Source organism: Stenella coeruleoalba (assembly GCF_951394435.1).
Source record: "Stenella coeruleoalba genome assembly, chromosome: 8".
Taxonomy (NCBI): Eukaryota; Metazoa; Chordata; class Mammalia; order Artiodactyla; family Delphinidae; genus Stenella; species Stenella coeruleoalba.
This window is the reverse complement of record NC_137154.1, coordinates 13685318-13706751: the sequence shown is the minus strand read 5'-3', so window position 1 is coordinate 13706751 and position 21434 is coordinate 13685318. Positions and strand designations below refer to the sequence as shown.

Genomic DNA, 21434 nt, shown 5'->3' with positions numbered 1-21434 from the left:
GAGGGACTTGCCAAAGATCAAATGGCATATCAGAGGCTCAGCCGAAACTGGAACGCAGGGCTATTCCCTAGACAATAGTTGTCAGGCTCTGGGGACCAGTGGGCACTAACAGGAGATCCCAGTTCCAATCACAGCTGTTCTGGGAGTCACTTGCTACTTTATAAACTTAGCTCAAAATCAGTTCCAGTAAGAGTAAAAAAGGACTCCGGCAACATTTTATTTGGAGAAGTAGGAAGTGAGGCAGCTGAGCTCTCACACAGCTCAACTCCCCAGGAACATTCACAAACAGGCCCCACTCTTATAAAACACCAAGGCCTCTTATGTCTAATACTTAACATTCAGTCCTCATATGTCCTCATATGTATTTTGCCCACTGTTTTCTAACTGGTTTTCCTGCATCCATATACTTGCCACCTGCCTAACAACCGCTGTCAGAATTCACTGCCTAAAACACATGTTGAATAATGGCTGTCCCTAGACAAAAACAAGGTCAAAATTTCTCAGCCAGGCACTCCAGGCCCTCCACAGTCCATGTCTTTCCGATCTTATCGCTCAAAGTACAAATACTCCGTTGCTCTAACCACAGATGTATGCAGGGTCTCTGAACAAACCCTGTAAATCTTCTGTGTCTGGGCTTTTGCTTAAGCTACTCCTTTGTCTAGAATCTCCTTCCCTACTTCCATCCTCCACGTCAATTCGTTGAAGTCCTATGGGGTCTTCACACCTAGCTGAACCCCATGAAGCCTTCTCACATCTCCCCAAGTACTCTCTCCCTTCATACAATGCTGTCCTGTACTTTAGGGGTACCTTATTACAGTCTATCTTATAAGATATTGTGTAAAAATCTGATGTTATTCCATAGCTTAAAACTCTTCAGTGACTCCCTCTCACCTGCAGGGTACAGTTCTCCTCCTTTGCAAGGCACACAAGACTCCCCAGGATCTGGTACCACTCTAACTCTCGGGGCTCATCTCCTGCTGTATCTTGGACTTTACAACCTGACCATACTTGTCAACAAGGGAATTCTTGACATGCTCCATGCTGTTTCATGTTTCTATGACTATGCATTTATTTGCCTTTCTTCTAAGTATATCTGGAGAAAAGTCCTATTTTAAGACTTTCTCTTTTATAAACCCACGCTGTAAAAAACAATCAACCACCACAAACATCAATTAAATGAAATTATTTAAAACTCTGGTAAAAAGGAAGTGAATGGTTTCTTATCTCATCTCACTTTAAGAACTACTTCTATACAATACCACCACTCAATAACTGTAGCTGGTTGCCTGATCCTTGACTGCTTTGGCAGGTTCCAGTCTGTAAAGAGAACAGTCACTTTACAGCGTGTTCCCTTATAGTTTCTCTTGCACTTCTAATATCAAAGAGATTATGGTCTGTAAGTCAAAGGAAGAAACAAAGGCAACCCCATTTCAGAATGAAGTACACGACTTCTTGCTCTGAAGATCTGCCCCTTCCCTTTCTCGGCTATAAGTAACATATCTGTTATTAGTAGTCACTGACTCCCATGGGAGTCCTGGAAATTTGGGGCATAGAAGAGAGAGCAGGGGCAAGCAAACACTACCAAGGACATGTGACTTCACTCTCCTGGAATTTCTAGCCATGAGAACTTGACACAAGTATATGAGTCTCACAAAGCTGTCAGGATTTCACCTATAGACAGATAAGAGTAACATCATCGGGTTTCTAACATATTTTCTTTGTGTGACTCAATTAAATTTCCGTAGTGGCAAAAGGGCAGATGAAGAATATTAAATTCTGAACTATAAAGGCGAGTAACTTCTATGCCACACCCAGTCAGATGGCAGAACGGAGTGACAGCCTTCAGAACTGTCCTCAGCTACATTATATACCAAGAAGACCTTTTAATGACTTCCTTGCTAGAAGGTGTCTAGCAAGGGGCCCATGAAAGCCTTCTGGTTGAGGCTCCTCCGCACATGTGTATGTGGTACTGCTAGAACATATCATGCCAAACTAAGGAACCAGAACCCATCTTGGGCAACCAGAAATGACTGTCATTCATTTCACAATGAAACGGTTTTGCATATTTGGTCACAATATGGATTTGTGGGTAAAAGGAACCCAAATACAACGAGATAAATTAGAAGAGTTAATAAAACAAATGTAACTGACTTCAAGACACTTCATCTGAAAGACCAGGCTGAAAGACTAGAATTCTCACTGAGACGTTTTCCCCAAGTACAGACCGGTGTCACAACTATGAATGAAGGACTTGTTCTCTCTGTGCTGGCAACAATTTTTAAGAAGTTGAGGGACTTCCTTGGTGGTCCAGTGGTTGAGAATCTGCTTTCCAATGCAGGGGACACGGGTTCGATCCCTGGTCGGGGAACTAAGATCTGCAACTAGGCCCGCACTCTCTGGAGCCCACACACCACGAGAGAGCCTGCACGCTGCAACTGCTAAGCCCACGCGCTCTAAGAGCCCACACACCACAACTAGAGAAAAGCCTGTGTGCTGTAACAAAGAGCCTGCGCACTGCAAAGAAAGATCCCGTGTGCCGCAACTAAGACCTGATGCAGCCAAATTAATAATTTAAAAAAAAAAAAGAAGTTGAATATAATTACGCAGTGTTGGAGATATTTGTGACTGATCTAATCTGAAGCTTCTCCAGTTCTGTCATTAGCTCAGGGTATCCTTGCCTTGGAAGGCAAAGCAGGTAAAAAATGAGGCAAGAAGATGAACTGGAGATGATTCTAGGATTATAATTACATTTAGAATAACAGATAAAATGAGGAGGGGGGTGAGGGTAGCTTGAACAACAGTCATAAAGTCACAGGTACCACCTCTTTTGCTGGCCTTAGAAACTACGGGAACACAGCACTCAACCTGGGCTTCATAAAAGCCTCCCTCCCTCTTTCCAAAGGGATGGTGAAAATAAAAATTTGAGTTTTCATTATGCTTATTTGCCGTCTACATTCTAGCAGGTGGTCTGAGCTCAGAAGGAGGCAGACAGCAGGGTCAGGGCAGCCACACCTTTACCCTGCTTGTGAACATCTTTATGCAAAGACAGATGCTGAGGGCTTCAGGACAGACCACCTGACAGCAGGTTTCTGGATGTCCTGTTTGTGCATTTTGATAAACACAGGGACCCTGAAGTCTCAATCCTTGCTGCAGACAGAGACAAATGACAGGAGAAGATGCCTGCCTGGGAAGATGGTCATTAATCCAGACCACAAAAGAATAGAAAGTTTAACCTGATGTTGACCAACCTTCAAACCTATCTTCCCTAGCGATAAATCTAGATAGTCTTGCTGCACAGCAAGCTCATGGAGCAAGGGCTCAAATATGGTTGTACATCATTTTTAAAGGTTTTTAAATCTGCAGGACACTAACGTCAGACACTAAACATTCTTGCTCCTGATCTCTAATCTTAGACATGTCTGACTTTGGTCAAGCTTCTGTATCCTTATTTTAAAAAACACAATGAAATGAACAACTATCTCACTGGGTTATTATAAGGAGTAAACAAGATTTTAAAAGACATATGTATATTAGTATATTTATATATACTACAAATGTTGTGTATGTTATAAATTAGTATACATGAAAAATGTGATAGCTGATACCTTTCATTCAATGGATGATGAAAGAGAACCAAAAAAGATGGGATCTGCGTAATGTCTCCCTTTTGTTTTCTGAGGCCACTATACACCTGGATGGGACAAGCTAGAGAATGACAAAATGATCTGTGACTTAGCAAATGGAAGGAGAGTGAAGAGGTTGGAGTGGGGTGGCAAAGGCAAGACCATGCTGTGCTGTGAAGGTGAGGAAACCCAGAAGAAGAACAGTCTCTCTTAATGGTACCCTAAGTGTTAGGATTCCAGGCCATATCTAACTTCATCTGCTTCTCTGTACTTGAAAGAACTATAAATTATGACTGTATAAGCCTGTAACTTTCTTTCTAGTTATCAAAGCTGAGGAAAAGGATTCGGGCAGAGAAATTAAAATGGGCTGGTACATTCCCTAATTTCTCACTTTCTCTCTCCTCAGAGTACCTAGAAATTAAGAGAAGAGGCACAACCACAAGCAGCCCTCGGTTTACAGTAGGGGGAGGAGGGCGGGGAAAGAGACAGAGAAAGAATGAACAGACGGTAACTCAGCATCAACCAGCCGGCAACATCCTTCACTAGAAGACCTGAACTGCTAATATTGAGGTGACTAATCCACAGTTGCTATTAAAAACAAGTTTATAGTCTGCTTCAGCCCCACAAGAAAGGCAAACACCAAGGGGAGGGACTTTCGGAGGGGCTTTAGAGAAACCAGCCCATTGTTACTAACCAGGGAGCAATACAATGGTAAGTCAGTGCATGAAAGGTGAAGAGGGTGATGTAAATTCAGGCTGCGCTGAAGTCAGGGGGAGGCAAGAGCACAGGTGGGCTGTGGGGAGCACAGGGAGGAGGCAGTCTGACACAGGAAAATCAAGGGGGAAGGAAGGGGAAAGGGAGGAGGTGGTAACAGAAGAAAGAGAAGGTAAGATGAGAACAGAACATTTTAAACTAACCCAGAACTCCACTGTGAAGGACAAGTCACGAGGCAAGATACAGCTCAAAGGCATGAGCCCCACGTTTCACCACTGCGAAGAGATAACAGCCTTCCAAACATGCGTGGAGAGAGGGCTATGCAATCTGCACTGACTCCCAGAGCTCCACGGGATTACCGAGGCTTTTCAGCAGCACTAAGTCCCAGCAGCCTTGGCACTGTGCGTTGAAACTGCTTCCCTGAATAGACCCCGGTGCTGGAAAAATAATCATTTCTACAGGGGAACATATTTCCCTACAGGTGTCTGCCTGGCTAAAGGAGTGGAGACTCTCCCTTCACTGCTGTGCCCACATCCATCTTCCCCCAGCGGGGACTTAAGGCAGAAGGACACATCTGAGAGTCACAGAGCAGCTGGGCCCTTCTCCCACCACCCCTGCTCCGTTTGCCACAGCACAGCTGTTTGAGGGCAACCTTGCATTTCTTTCACATTTACATCTTCCTCAGACGAATGAGCCTCCCACTGAGTGTTCCTTCTGCTTCCCAGTACACAACTGGCCAGTGTGTTTAAGGATTGTATCGGGAAGGTCAATTGGTACGAAGGGTATTCCCACCTTCTTGGTCCTCTCTGACAAAGATATTTCTCAAACACTTCATAAAGCTCCACTGCAAGATGGCTCCTGGGGAACTATTCATTCAGCTCACGAAAGAGGAAGGTGGAAGGGAGGCAGGAGCTCTTAAGATCCCAGACCTGACCAGGCTATGTCAAGATGAAGGGGGAAAAAAAAGGAAGATGACTGACAGGCTGTCCTATTCCAGTACTGCCAGCAAAAAAGATGGGGAAAGAAAAATGTTTAACCACCCTTCCCTCTTATTCTGCATGTTTTGAGAATATCGAAATATAGGAATCAAAGCAAGAGCCAAATGTCCAATTTGGTACAAGCCAGGAAAGCTCAGTTTCAAGATGGAAAGAAACACAATGCATGGCTAGAAAGGTCAGGAGCAGCAGGTCAGAGAATGTAAAACCCAGCAGGAAGATTGGGGAGCTTGACCTTGGAGCCTGGGGCTGACGCTGCTCCTTTAGCTCACCCCCGTACCCCAGCCGACCGCTCAAAGAGACTAGCAGAGCAAGGAATCACCTCTCAACCCCCACATTAATCTGACAGGCAACTTCCAAAGGATCCTTACTGGGGGTACAGGGAGACTGAGAACGTTTAGGGACAAGGGAGTAGGACCTCAGAGAAGCAGCGTGATTAAGGGTACTGAGAGAATCTGTCTCCTAGGGAAATCCGAGTATTGTCTTTGTTGTTAATCTCTGTATCTACTCTGCTTAAGAGAAAAAACACCAACCCTCCTGCCTCCCTGATGTTATGAAGACAGTCCACATGAAGCACTTCCACAGTCACTGTTTATGCAAATGGGAAATTAAAAAGTTGCCTAAAGAGCAGCGGCCATTTTCTCCCAGCCTGGCCTGGGGCCCAATGGGCTGTCTCTTCCCAGAGGCTTCAGGGAATCAGCAATGCAACTACCAGAGGTGGGAGCGCCCTGGGCATTTTAACCCTCTGTCCCTCACCCCATCCTATTTCTCATAAATAATAACTTAGGGGTTTGAAGCAAGACTGTCAAACCACTATTGCTCAGACAGTGGCCAACTTGGAAGCACTCACAGCTCGGGAGGAGGGGTAAGAAAGCAAGTTGAATATATACTTACTCAAAGTCCTCAAATTCCAAGTCGGTTCCCTCTACTGATGGACCCTGGTTGTCTGAGGAAGAGGAGGAGGTGGAAGAACGGAGGCGGTTCTGTTGGTAGCGCATAGAACGCTGGCGGATACTGTCTCTCCGTGAGAGATACTGGATCATCCTCTGGGCATAGTATGCAGCAGGAGATAATCTGAGAGAAACAGAGATGAACAAACACAAACTAGCACTAATGTGGGGAATACTGTGAAAGATAGTAAATCCAGCTCTCCCATCACATCTCCCTGCTGAGGCGAACTCTGGAGACATGAAAAATAAACGGCATTTAACTCACCAGGAGATTTGTACTGCACAATATGCTTATCAGACTACCACCAGTGTTTCTGTTCTGAGATAAGGCAAACAGCTGTTTAATCAGTCATCATCTGATCAACAGCTGCCCCTTCCAAGAGTTTAACACTGGACCTTTCTTTTAGTTTCTTAAGGGACCTCTTTTAACTTCTCAGGGTGTGCCCTTTATATAGATTCGCAGATTTTCCTTAATCATCCATATTCAAAATATAAGAAATGAAAGGGACCACAGCTTCTTTCATTTTATAGATGAGAAAACAGGCCAAGAGATGGTGAACCCGAGATGACTAAAGAAGGCATCTTCAGGCATCACCTTCACCAGGACTCCTTTCTTCTCCAACAAATACTTGTAGCTCCAGATTTGTCCTAGCTCCTTAAGAGTACTTCTTCGAACTTCTTATCTCTCCTTTACAGATTATCCAGATATTTTAACACAGAGAAAATATTCAGGATAGAGACTGAGAGTAAAATATACTCAAGAGAACAGAAAATCTAAAAGAAAACAACAGCTTTTTTCTATTTCTTATGACAGAGCATCATAGGCTACGTGGGCACTGAGCAACACAGAAGACAACAGTCACTCTTCTTCTCCCTTACAATGGCTGTTCTCAGTAATTAGTCTTAAAAGACTTAATTTACTTTAAATTAGTAAAAGGTCTATATTCTTCCAGCTATGGTTCACTGTCTTCATACTCCATGAAAATGTCTACTGTCCTATACAATTTGCACATTCCCTTCTTTCTCAAGTTTTTCCTCCATCTTTCACAACGCATATAATTTGAGGCTGTGAACTGAGAAAGTGAGAGAAGAACAGTAACAGAAAAATGTTTTATATATAATATTAAGTGGATTACTAAGAAATTCCAAGACTTAAAACCTGCCCAAGACCTAAAACCTGCCAACTTTGATTCAACAATTCCACTATTAATTTTATCCTACAGAAATACACCAGGATACGAAGAGATATATATATATGCTGGCACTAGTGAAAAACTGGGAAACACCCCAAATGTCCACCAACAGATTAAATAAATTACATCTATACAAAGAAACATTATATAACAATTGAAAAGAATATCCCTATATATGCACAATGAAAGCCCTCTAAAATAAAATTTTAAGTGGGGGAAAAATTAAAGAATGGTATGTATATACTAATATGTATATAAAAATATTTATTTCTGTAATTAGAACAAAAAAATGAAACATAACAATCCTGATAAGGATTCCTAGGGACCTTAACTTCTATAATGTTTGAATATAGAAGGAAAAAAAGCATGCAACTTTTTTTTTTAATGGAAATCTGGAAAAACTGATTGAGAATGGAAATGGAAATACTTACATCCAAATGGTAGGAAAAGTACAAACATCTTGCTGCCTGACCTTTCATTACCCCTGGACAAAGTAAGCCTCTAGGTAAATCCTCGGTAAATCTACTCACTCAGACCAAAGGAGATCCTGCAGTCAACTGCCTCACGAAACAGGGCTGCCTCTGAAATGCCTGTCATCAGAGGTGGTGTCCTTCTGGCCAACCATCAAGCAGAATTTCCAAGCAGGCCAGGTGACAATCTTTGGAACTCAAAAGTCTGTGTTATGGAACAATATGCTGCATTTGGCACCTCTGAATCCAAATTATCTTTAGACAGTAGGTGGGCATGGGACGTACAGAGGCCTTGGCCAAGATCATCAGAGAATAAGATTTGAAGTTTCAACTTGTGGAACTTTCACTGTCTCTTTGGGCACCTGTTCCCATGCATTTGGCAAGGATGAATCAAGAACCCTAAATTTTCAACAGACAGAAGCCAATACTCTTGAGTTGTTCCTATAGCTACCAAATATACAGAAATCTTCCAGTAGAAATCAATTGTTGTTGGTTAAATTCTCAAGTCAGTCAGAGGAGAAAAGAATGTTAAAAAAAAGTTTTAAGAGGAGAATGAAGATTCTTTTTTTAGAAAAGATTTTGAAAAGTGACCATAAATACACTCATTACTGTGTTGATAGCCTACCTTAACTAATGGAAAAATTATATTACGGTGATAGAGGTAGAAATAATGTTGATGCTGACAATAATAAATAAAGATTGTCCTTTTATGTAGGGGTAAAAATTCAGCACTAGGGGGCTTCCCTGGTGGCGCAGTGGTTGAGAGTCCGCCTGCCGATGCAGGGGACGCGGGTTCGTGCCCCGGTCTGGGAAGATCCCACATGCCGCGGAGCGGCTGGGCCCGTGAGCCATGGCCGCTGAGCCTGCGCGTCCGGAGCCTGTGCTCCGCAATGGGAGAGGCCACAGCAGTGAGAGGCCCACATACCGCAAAAAAAAAAAAAAAAATTCAGCACTAGGTAACCTCAATTGTTTAATTTCACCGTTGGACAGGAATTCCCTAAACTACATAACTGTGCATCAATGGTAAAGAAAAATGATTCACAATTATTAAGTACAAGTACATCATAGCCTCATCTTTTTAGATATCCAGAGGGAAGCTAAGGATCTGAATGCTGACATGTCTCATAAAGGCTTTGACCTATACAGATTATGCAGGGTGAAATCTAAGAGGAAAAAGAAATTAAACAACCAGTAATGAGGTAACAATCATCCTCCTACTGAAGAGTGGATAATTATCAAACTCTAAAAGTGTTCCAAGTGAATATTTTAAATAACTCCTCAAGTTTTCTTCAAGGAAGAATACTTCCCCCTCCAAAAAACCCTTTTTTGTGTTTAAAGGGAAAATGTAAAAATAACACCACCACAAAGTTTGGCCTTTCTGTGATAAAGAGATCTGAGTAGGAATAAATAACAAATTTATTACATGAAAGGAGGACAAATAATGGTCTTTAAGAGTCACCGTTAAACTTTGTTAGGTTAAAAATTCTGGGGATGAGATTCCCATTACTGTCCTAAAAGAAACTGTTTCACAGCAAGAAGTTCTCTCAGGGTTTCAAAGAATTTGATTCATGCAAAATATTTCCTTCTCTTATTTAGGGCTTGCTACTTTCAAATATGACTAGAGACTAACATAAACTTCCTTGTTTCAGTCATCATCTAAGTTGCCTACCTGTTTTAAAGTCATCAATCCCCATGTTCTCTGATCTGCCATTTCTGGGGTACGGAAAAGGAAGTAAGAGGATAACAGGGAATCTTTTCACTAGTATCTCAGAAAGAATGCTCAGTATCATGACATAACTGTAGTAACAACAAAATCACTCAATAACCTTGGAAACAAAAACCTTGGACTTGAAATTCTTAATCTACAGCAAAGCTCATTTAGTCTTTTCTGACCTACAGTGTTAACTTCAACCCCACCGTTATAAATTACCCTCTTCTTTTGGCAAAGCCTCACAATGTGCGGTCTGCTGTTGCTACAGAATGTGCAGGTTATCCCCCTTTCGGATCATTAACAGAATTATTAAGTCCTGCTGTGACAACCCCAAAGGGCTGCTCACTATAAATAAATGTTATATATCAATTCAACACCCCATCCTCAGTCCTGAGTTACCAGTATAAGGTAAAGGTGGGCCTTAAACTCATCTGAATTCTTTTTTTCTTTTTATCTCTTCAAGAACTTTTCAAATGTCTTCTAATGGGGGTAAGGCAAGCACTTTAATAATATGTCAACTTGTTTTATTCAGTTACCCTTTTGTCAGTCATCTCTTCCGTCATATAGTCTCCAAAACTTCAACATCTGAATGAACTTGATTTCCGCCTTTTGATGTTCTAAATTTTCTCTCAAATGAGAGAGAATTGTTTGCTTTTAATTTGTAAGTGATTTCCCTATTAATAAAAAAACTTTTGTTTCCCTTTTGGCTGTCCATCTGAATGGCAACAGCCTCTCTGATGAGCAGAAAAGAAATATCCTGTGACTCTGCCAATGACCTCCTCAGGTCCCTCCTCTAGTGTCCCACTTACAAAAATGAGCCCCAAAGGACAAGGGCTCAGTCATAACCCTCTGTCACCAGAGGCTCTGTTCACTTACCTGTAATACTTCCCAATCACCTGAACCACCTGTCTCAAAACTGTAACTGAAGAGTAAAAGAGCACCAGGACCAGAGAGGCACAGAATGGGGCTTCCAACAGCTTGGCAACCCCAAGGGCAGTCCCTCCCCCCCACCTAGTGCCATTTCTCACTTCGGCCTTACCTCGCTGGGTCTGGGTAAATTGGGTGCTCTCTGGATCCTGCTCCATCATAACGGGATAATGAAATGAGGGAAGACTCCAGCAGCCTCCTAGCAGAGATTAAAAAAATGGCAATAATCCCTGTCAATTACCAACTCAGAGGTCATTCATAAGGAAAAATGGGGGGAGAGATAAATAACATCCCCCTTTGCAGCTAGCTAACACCTCTTATCTGGGATCACACCCTTCCTATAAGCACTTAGAGGTATAAGTAAATGAAGAGCTCCAGAGCTCCCACACTGGATATGGCCATTGTATCATGGTGAATACTGCTCTTCTGTCAGTGCAGTAGAGACATGATCTTATTTCTATTTCCAGTACCTCCGGTAGACAAACAGGAGGTTGGGATCAACATGGGAGAGGAAAATGAGGCATACCAAGAGACTATCACGTAGTGCCAACATTTACCTTGGTGTTCAGTTCCTGCATGTCATCCTAATCCACAGCCCCTTATCTTCTACACATTCTGCTCTGCCCACACCCTTTCTGTGAGTACTCCTACGGCTCTCTTAACAACTGATAAAAATCTCTAATTATATAATCTAGCCCAACTGTCAATTCAATGATCATATGTGTTACACACATATTTTATTGAGCACTTTTTTAGCGCCAGGCAAATACTAAGCACTTCACATGTAGTTCTTTATTTAAACCTCACCACAGCCTGGAAAGGTGAGCATTACTATACATACATGAGATCAATGGGCCTAGAAGTTAAGTGTTTTGCACTGCAGCACACAGCTACCAAGTGATAGCACCAGGACTCCAGTGAAGGCCTGTCAACTCCAAAATGCTTCAAACCACTATGTACATGTATCCAGTGTGAGTCCCAACTAGAATGCAGGTCCAGTAACACTGGATCTTCCCATTTATTTAAGGGAAGCCAAAAAGCTGAACTTTTGCATGAAATCTCCTGTTACATTTTAGCTAAAACATTTTTTTCCTTTTCGTACAGGAAGGGCCAGTTTGACAAACATCTGACAAACATGGCTCGGGGTCCCCCAGTTTGCCATGTCTGCCACACTGCTTCCCAACTCATCTGACAAACATGGCTCGGGGCCCCCCAGTTTGCCATGTCTGCCACACTGCTTCCCAACTCAAATGTGCCTTGGCAGCCAATCAAGCTCCTGCCATAGAAGACGTTTCAAAGGAAGTGGACTCAGAAAGAAATGCATGTTGTTCCTCTCCAGCAGCATTTTGCCTGGCTCTACCAGGAGCAGGTCTCCAGCTCCCTGCTGGACTCTTCTTTAAAGCAGATCTGCAGGATAAGGACAGCAGCTACCAATCTTTTCCAATTGAGTTAATTCAATTCACTCTTATTAAAACCAGCTGGCTTTAGGTATAGTCATGTGCAGTCACTTTATCCCAGCGACTGGCTCACCGAAGCATTTTCCCTAACAGCCTGGGAAAGAGATACAACAGAGGCCCTGTCAACCTGGCTTGCTACCTTTCCCACCCAGGAAAATAACTGTTACGTGATGTTTTGGATCTAGACAAGGCTTATAATCCCCACACTTAGGACAAGTTAAATAGTCCTACCACTGAAGGGAGTGAATACAATGAAACCAATGAGGAAGAGAAGAAAGCAATAAAACAACTTCTCTCTGGTTGAAAACCTGAATCTTCAATGATACCAGTTTACAGCAGCAGAAATGCTGTGTTTCATCAATTCTAAGACACGCTTTCCCCCCCAACGTTTTAATGTGTCTGAAATTAGGATACATTTTATAATTGTGTGACGCAGTTTAACTGGCAGGATTTTTTTCTTTCATAGGAGCACATAAAATAATGGCATGTCTTTGAATCTTGAAATACAGACTATTTGTGAGAGGAAGGGATAGTGAGAGGTACACAGACTGGAGAAAGAAGAGTAGCGAAATTTTGAGAAGAGTATCAATTTAGGCCATCATATATCCACTACTAATAAATTTGTCCTATAGGAATTAGGCGGGAACTGAAGAACAGAAGCAAGATCTGAGAGCAGCTGACTGCCCTGGAACACCCAGAAGCTTCTTCTACCCCAGCGGGTTCTGGAATGAGTCTTGAATTTCATTGAGCCCTGTCGTGTTACCCTCCAAATGTCTGCTTAATAAGCAGAGGCCCTTTGACAAGAGGCATCCTCCAGAGTGACCAACATATATCCTTCTTAAGTACTTCTGCCTGAAAAATGACCCTGCCAAATTAGGAGGCCAATATTACCCACTACTCTGCCAAGGCAGTGACAGTACTCAAAGAAATGAGATGACTTTTTAGAGATGCTGTGAAGGAGATTCTTGAACCAGAAGAGCTTGGTTTAGACAATTTCAATTTTAATGATTCCATTTTATAATCCTGCAAACTCTACTTCCCACCCTAAATTCTTACCTTAGGAAGGCGTCTTAAAACAGTTATACCAAAATGTTTAGTTTTGTCTCTGGGGAGTCCCTGATGAGGTTCTTTTGGAACATATATATATCCCCTGTGCCTACTTACTAGAATCTGTTGGCACCATTTGCTCCTCAGGCAATACAGTGGACTAGCAAGTCATACACATATGGCATGTTAACTGCTAATACACAAAATCAGGAGAGCCAATTACTGTGAATAGCACCCCCATACACGTATCACTGATGAAACATCAAGTTCTCTACAGTTACAACACAAACACTATCTGAGGGATTAAAAAACACTTCTCCAGGGGCTTCCCTGGTGGCGCAGTGGTTGAGAGTCCGCCTGCCGATGCAGGGGACACGGGTTCGTGCCCCGGTCTGGGAAGATCCCACATGCTGCGGAGCGGCTGGGCCCGTGAGCCATGGCCGCTGAGCCTGCGCGTCTGGAGCCTGTGCTCCGCAGCGGGAGAGGCCACAACAGTGCGAGGCCCGCGTACAGCAAAAAAAAACACTTCGCCAATTGGTGTTGAATAAAGAAATAACGAGTAAATATCACCACCACTCCTAGGAAACTCAAAGAAAGATCTTTCTCTCTCACAGTTAGCCTCCTACAAAAAGCCATAGATGGGGAAATGACACAAGATGGCAGCTGAGCGCTTTCTGCTCTGGCCACCACAAATTTCACTTGACAATGATCAATCAACTGGTTGAGTAATATGAAGTCAGGTAGGACTTAGGATGGGCTCAGACAAGCTTGTTCAAGCTTGAAGCTACCATTTCATTCTGACCTGTTATTTAGAAATGTTTTAAAGAGTCATTGAAGCTCTGACAGAGAAAAAAAAACCTTTCTTTACAAGTTTGCCGGGTTTATTCTCTAAACTAGTGGTGTTCAAGTGAGGTACGTCAGGGGTTCTGCTCTTTTGATCCACTGGAGAACAGGAAGAAAATATTAGAACTTTTGATTTAAAATGTATAACCATAATGCCACACACACACACACGCACACACACACAGGTTGCTCAAAAGCCTTTTACTAACAGAGGTTGTTCTTTTTTAAGTCTAAAGGCCACTGTTCTATCAAACTATACACTACTTTAAGAAAATTCAATATTTAATAGAATATAATAATCACAAATATATAAAATACAAAAACTATAAATAAAGGCATAACTATATTCACATACAGGTAGAGCAAAAGAGAGAAAATGATACAGCAAATGTGGTAAAATGTTAATATTTACGGAATGTGGGTGAAGAGTATATGGGAATTCTTTGCACTATTTTTGCCACTTTTCTGCAAGTCTGAAATTATTTCAAAATTTAAAACATCCAATATACAAAATCTAAAAGTAAACCACTGAAAACTAAAGAGAAAACTACTCATTTTCAAAAGAATTACTCACTTCTTAAAAAGAGTTTCTTCAAATAGCAAGTTGCCTCTAAAAAGCAGGTTTGACAAACTACAGGCACTGGGCCAGCTGCCTGTTTTTATAAATAAAGTTTTATCCAAACACAGCCACAACCACCCATTTAAATATTGTCTGTGAGGACTTCCCTGGTGGCGAAGTGGTTAAGAAACTGCCTGCCAAAGCAGGGGACACAGGTTCGATCCCTGGTCCGGGAAGATCCCACATGCCATGGAGCAACTAAGCCCGTACACCACAAGTACTGACCCCATGTGCCTTAGAGCCCGCGCACCGCAACTACTGAGCCCACGTGCTGCAACTACTAAAGTCGGCATGCTCTAGGGCTCACGTGCTGCAACTACTGAGCCTGCCTGCTCCAACTACTGAAGCCGCGTGCCTAGAGCCTGTGCTCTGCAACAGAGAAGCCACCGCAATGAGAAGTCCACGCACCGTAACGAAGAGTAGCCCCCCGCTCACCACAACTAGAGAAAGCCCGTGTGTGGCAACAAAGACCCAACGCGGCCAAAAATAAATTTAAAAAAAATTTTTTTAATTAAAAAGAATATCGTTTGTGGCTGCTTTGGAGCTAGGAAGGCAGAGTTGAGTAGACCTAATAGGGAAAGGACTGAAATATTTACTACCTGGCCCATTACAGAAAAAAATCTGCCCACCCGTGCTCTAAAACATTTGCTTACATAAAATCCCTTGAAAGATAAGGTGGAGTCACTAAGGAATGTAACAGAAAAGCTTGAAATCAAAGTATTACACACTAGAATAAGTTATCAAAAATTAATATTAAGCCCTACTAAAATATAAGTCAATATACAATCCAAGCTGTAAAATTCCTAATATTTTAAATGAATACAACTATTTCTTCCTTCCCTAATTAATACTCTGAATATGTACAACAGTTCCCTATATCAGCTGTACCCTTTGATGACTAGGAAAACAATAAAAAATAGTAGTAGAAGAAAGCTCTGGAAAAGAATAAAGTTGTCAGGGCAGATGAGATGGGTTACCCAAAAGAAAAGAACCTTTGGGGAATTCCCTGGTGGTCCGGTGGTTAGGACTCTGCGCTTCCACTGCAGGGGGCATGAGTTCCATCCCTGGCCGGGAACTAAGACCCCCACAAGCCGCACAGTGCGGCTGGAAAAAAAAAAAAAGAAAAGAATCTTTGTTTCAAATTCAATGGGTATCGGGGTGGAGAAGGAGAAAGTTTGGGTACCAGTCTAGACAAATAAATAAGCCAGTGACAACTCTTCCTTAATAAACAACTATATCCTAAAGATATTCTTTTAACTAATTGTCAAATCACAGAGAAAATCAACAAACTAAAGCCAACAAACAAGTACAGACCTTCTCCAATCACTGGAAACAATCAATTGCTAAAACTGTGACCTATATATACTGATAAGGAAAGTTGCTCTTAGAAGCTAAGATGCTGGTGCCCCATGCCTGAAGAGTAATTTCCCAGTCTGGCTCTGATGTCTGGGTGACATCTGCTAGTTGAGTTCAGGGAAGCCAAACCCAAAGGAATAACTCCCTTCCACCTAGGAAATAATATCCAAATTCCTCACCTTGACACCCAAAGCCTTGCAGCCAAATTTCTCATTCCTTCTGTTTTGTTTTTGTTTTTTTGTTTTTTCAGTATGCAGGCCTCTCACTGTTGTGGCCTCTCCCGCTGCGGAGCACAGGCTCCAGACGCGCAGGCTCAGCGGCCATGGCTCACGGGCCCAGCCACTCCACAGCATGTGGGACCTTCCCGGACCGGGGCGCGAACCCGTGTCCCCTGCATCGCCAGGCGGACTCTCAACCACTGCACCACCAGGGAAGCCCTCTCATTCCTTCTGAACATACTATATGCTCTGGTGCAATCGTTTTCAAACTTTTTGGTCTCAGAGTTCCTTTAACAATCTTAAAAAGTATTGATGGTGGGCTTCCCTAGTGGTGCAGTGGTTGAGAGTCCGCCTGCCGATGCAGGGGACACGGGTTCGTGCCCCAGTCCGGGAAGATCCCACGTGCCGCGGAGCGGCTGGGCCCATGAGCCATGGCCGCTGGGCCTGCGCGTCCGGAGCCTGTGCTCTGCAACGGGAGAGGCCACAACAGTGAGAGGCCCGTGTACCGCAAAAAAAAAAAAAAAAAAAGTATTGATGGGGCTTCCCTGGTGGCGCAGTGGTTAAGAATCCACCTGCCAATGCAGGGGACAGGGGTTCGAGCCCTGGCCCAGGAATACCCCACATGCTGCACAGCAACTAGGCCCGTGCGCCACAACTACTGAACCTGCGCTCTAGAGCCCAAGAGCCACAACTACTGAGCCCGCGCACCTAGCGCCTGTGCTACACAACCACAACAAGAGAAGCCACGACAATGAGAAGCCCACGCACCACAACGAAGAGTAGCCCCCGCTCGCTGCAACTACAGAAAGCCTGTGTGCAGCAATGAAGACCCAATGCAGCCAAAAATAAATAAATAAAATTTTTAAAAAAATTATTAATGACCCCAAAGAGTTTTGGTTTATATGAGTTTTATCTATTAATATGTACTATATTTGAAATTAAAACTGAGAAAAATTTAATACACAAGTACACATTCCATTGGCCATCAGAGTGATAACCTCATTACACATCATGTAGTGTCTAGAAAACTCCACTGAACCCTCATGCAAGAGAGTGAAAAAGACAAAGAACATCTCAGTATTATAAACATAGTTTTGACTTCAGGGATCCCAGGCCACACTTTGAGAACTATTGCTCTAGCTAAACTAAACACACCCTCACTGTTTCACCTCTGTCTTTAGCTTGGCCATTTCTTCTTTCTGGAAAGTTCTTCCCTATCTCTGTCTGTAAAAGTCCTTCAAAGCTCAAATACCTGATTCCTCTAGCCAGACGTTCACCCTTTCTTCCCCCACACCCCGTAGCATCTGAATCCTCTCTTAAAAGGCCTTCTCCCAAGTCACCTGTACTGCAGTTCCTTGTAAGTATGTCGTCTTCTCTCTGCTACTGGACTACAAGCTACATGAAAGCAAGTACTGGGTCCAAGTCATCTTTTTATCCCCATTAAAACTCACATCCTAATTAACACATAATAGGAGACCAATAAATATCTAAGTGAATAAATCAGCAGGCCTAAGTAGACTTGGAAAAATAAGCAAGAAGACATATCTGATTGCCCCTCACTGACCCTGTGACTTTCAGACAAGGTTTCTAGATGTCCAAAAACTCACACTGAAATTCCTGAAGGAACTAGTTTTTCAGAAACTGCTTACATCACTCTTCATCCCTTCGGTCACTTAAGCCCTTCAGGTTAAAGTGCTGACATAGTTGTCCTGATAAATGCAGTGCAGCCTGGTCCCTAGGAGGCTTGTTAAGTCATAAAGTCAGAGGCTGGCTACTTGCCTGGGAAACTACCACTGATGCTCCTGGACAGCTTATTGCCGAAAGAGACCTCACAGGGGAAAGAGGGCAATGTTTTCAGGGGAATGAAGAGGTGGGAGGCCAAAGAAACTTGGATACAATATTGCCTTCATTTCTGCATCTTGCTCGGCAAGCCCCAGATCTCTGCCTTGGCGCATGCCAGGGCTGGGAGATGACAAGCCCTTATTCTTTGTAAAAAATAATTGTGTGTTCTGAAACGACACTTCTATTATGATTCTCAAATTGACATCTCTGCTTTAAAGCAGAGGCATCCAAGCCTCCCCATTTCACACACTGGCAATTATCGCTTAAGTTATCCAACGATAGGCACTCATCTGATCCCTGCAGGGGCCCCTAGTTCTAGGGGTGCACTTACAGCACATGATGCAGTTGCCAGAAGAGACTGGCAGGCAATTCCTGCTCCTGCTGTGGGGCAGACCAAGGCAAGGTGGCACTGCTAAAAGGCTAACCTCAGGAAAAAAAACAGACATGCTACAGAAAGAGCTCACAGTGCCTGTTGTGTGGATCAGCCTTATTTTATCATCATCCAGCATAAACAATTCACAGGGCTCAAAGTAAAGCCTTTTACCAGACAAACATCTTACAAAACATTAACATATCCCTCAATGTCTCTGTGCAACGAGCAATTGATGGCAAAATATCAGAGCACAACATAATCAGAGACACCAAGAGGGAAGAAGGTGGAAACAATTCATACGGGGTGTGCAACTGTGTATCTGGCTATACGAAAGTCTTGCCTGAAAAGTCAGTCAGACTCCTCTTAGAACAGCGGACCCTCTGCTGACCGTTAGGTACTTGGTTATTTTTATTTATTTATTTTTAAATTTTTATTTTATATCGGAGCATAGTTGATAGGTTTTTTGTTTTTTTTTTTTAATGTGGTATGAGGGCCTCTCACAGTTGTGGCCTCTCCCGTTGCGGAGCACAGGCTCAGCGGCCATGGCTCATGGGCCCAGCAGCTCCGCGGCATGTGGGATCTTCCTGGACCGGGGCATGAACCCGTGTCCCGTGCATCGGCAGGCGGACTCTCAACCACTGCGCCACCAGGGAAGCCCGATAGGTTATTTTTAATACAATTGTAAAATGGTTGGCGCTATGCCTAGCTCCTGTATATCCTCAACATATCACATTATAGTTATGAAACGTCCATTTATAATAAACACTCACTTTTGTCAGCATCTGAACTCAAAGGTCCAAGGTGATCTACATGGACATGTTTACTCTGTCTCCAATTCTTTCTCTCTGGGAGACTTGGGAGGTCTGCCCACAGACCACAGACATTTTTAAACTAGGAATTTAGATCAGAAGCTTTTCACCAGAGGATGAGTAGGATCATACCAATAACAAGTTCCAGAGCTAGTTCTGATATTCACATGCACACATACCAACAAGCAGCAGCCATGACATGCAAGTTTGAACTTTAATCAAGAGGCAGTTACTAGAGTCTGTCATACAGGGTGAAGTAAGTCAGAAAGAGAGAAACAAATACTGTATGCTAACACATATATATGGAATCTAAAAAAAAAAATGGTTCTGAAGAACCTAGGGGCAGAACAAGAATAAAGACACAGATGTAGAGAATGGACTTGAGGACATGGGGAGGGGGAAGGGTAAACCAGGACAAAGTGAGAGAGTGACACTGACATATATACCCTACCAAATGTAAAATAGATAGCTAGTGGGAAGCAGCCACACAGCACAGGGAGATCAGCTCGGTGCTTTGTGACCACCTAGAGGGGTGGGATAGGGAGGGTGGGAGGGAGACGCACGAGGGAGGGGATATGGGGATATATGTATATGTACAGCTGATTCACTTTGTTATACAGCAGCAACTAACACAACAATGGAAAGCAATTATACTCCATTAAAGATGTTAAAAATAAAAAAAATTTTTTTTAAAGAGTCAGTGAATCCTAATTGACTGGTTTCCCCCCAAATCAAGAAGAGATTTACAGAATTCAATAATCTTGAATTCTCAGCTAATTTTTAAAAAATTTATCTTATTTATTTTTGGCTGCATTGGTTCTTAGCTGTGGCATGCAGGATCTTCATTGAGGCGTGTGGGATCTTTCGTTGCGACGCAAGGGCTCTACTTACGGCGCGTGGCTTCTCTCTAGTGCCATGTGGGTTCTCTCTTCTCTAGTTGTGGTGTGCAGGCTCCAGGGCTCATGGGCTCTGTAGTTGTGGTGCAGGGGTTCCAGAGCACGTGGGCTCTGTAGTTTGCCGCACGCAGGTTCTCTAGTTGAGGTGTGCGAGCCCAGTAGTTGCAGCACCCAGACTTATTTGCCCCAGACTTATCTTAGCTCCCTGACCAGGGATCAAACCCGCGTCCTCTGCATTGTAAGGCGGATTCTTTACCACTGGACCACCAGAGAAGTCCCCCTCAGCTAGTTTTATTCAGAATAATAGACAATTCCAAAAAAGTCTATCTCTAGACCTACTAATACTACAAAGGATATATGATATAATCATTTACTGTTTCAATAACAGCAAACCTTGCACATTTCTTCTCAGATGATTCTTCACATTCACATTCCTGACCTGAAATTTTAAAAACCCTCAACGAGGGCCATTCGTTCTACCGACCCTGGTATACTGCAAACAGCATACTCTATAATATGAAATAAAACCTTAGGGCCAACATCAGAAAAGCAAAGAGAAGTTAGTAAAATGAAGCCTAACAAGAGAATGAGGAAAAAGGAATGCACAGTGGGCTGGGGCATTTATTAACCAGAGGCAAAGAGGCAGCCTTCCTGGCTGTCTGTTCAAGCAATTAGGTTTCTGGAGTCTATAGAAATAGAAAGGAGGGCAGAGACTCCCAGCTGGGCCCCCAAACAATCCACTGTCAGCCCTTGCACTAACCCAAAGCTCAGAGTACAATCACTTTTCTTATATCCTGGGCTCACTCTGAACTGCTTCTCTTAGTGACATTTGATTTTCACTGATTCACCTCTGGGGGTATACTACTTGCCCTTCCACCCTGATCCCGACCTCAGGAACCTTCTTGATTCCCTTTGGACTCAGCATTTGACTTCACTGGAATAATTTCTCTACCATTTCCCTCTGTCTAGACAACACGAAATTGTCATAAATGACACCTAAAGTACAATTAGGAGAAAACCTGCAATTTCCACTCTCCTCCCCCGTTTCCCAAAAGAATTGCACATGCATGTCAATCAGTACTACCATGAAGATTAACTCTGTGAAGCCTGGAAGCCATTTAATTTCCAGCTTGCTAAACATTATGCATCCCCCCCCCACTCCACTATAATTAGAAGATCTAAATTGCTTTCTTTTCTCTAGCACTAATGGTTATAATCTCAGAGATCTGAATGCCTGCTGAATCGATACCTGGGTAGAAAGGCCTTACACTTTATCCAGCTGCATTTTATTTAGCAGAATCAGACAAAAGCAAAAAGACAAGGCAAAAGAGAAGAGAGGCAATGAGAGAAAGGCATGACTCAAGAGCATCAGAACCAGGCAGTACGATTAT

The 21434-nt window shown here is 43.0% G+C and overlaps 1 protein-coding gene across 9 annotated transcripts in view; it reads right to left on the bottom strand.

The window, feature by feature from the left end:
* AMBRA1 (autophagy and beclin 1 regulator 1) overlaps window positions 1–21434 on the bottom strand; it is a 175907-nt gene that overhangs the window by 104944 nt on the left and 49529 nt on the right. For 8 of the 9 annotated variants that reach the window (XM_079928471.1, XM_079928478.1, XM_079928473.1 and 5 more), the window contains 2 exons: window positions 10696–10782; window positions 6227–6406 (listed from right to left, as the gene is read on the bottom strand). In XM_079928471.1, the coding sequence (XP_079784597.1) occupies window positions 6227–6406; window positions 10696–10782 (267 nt within the window). The remainder of the gene's footprint in view (window positions 1–6226; window positions 6407–10695; window positions 10783–21434) is intronic. The other variant, XM_079928479.1, reaches the window with a different exon arrangement.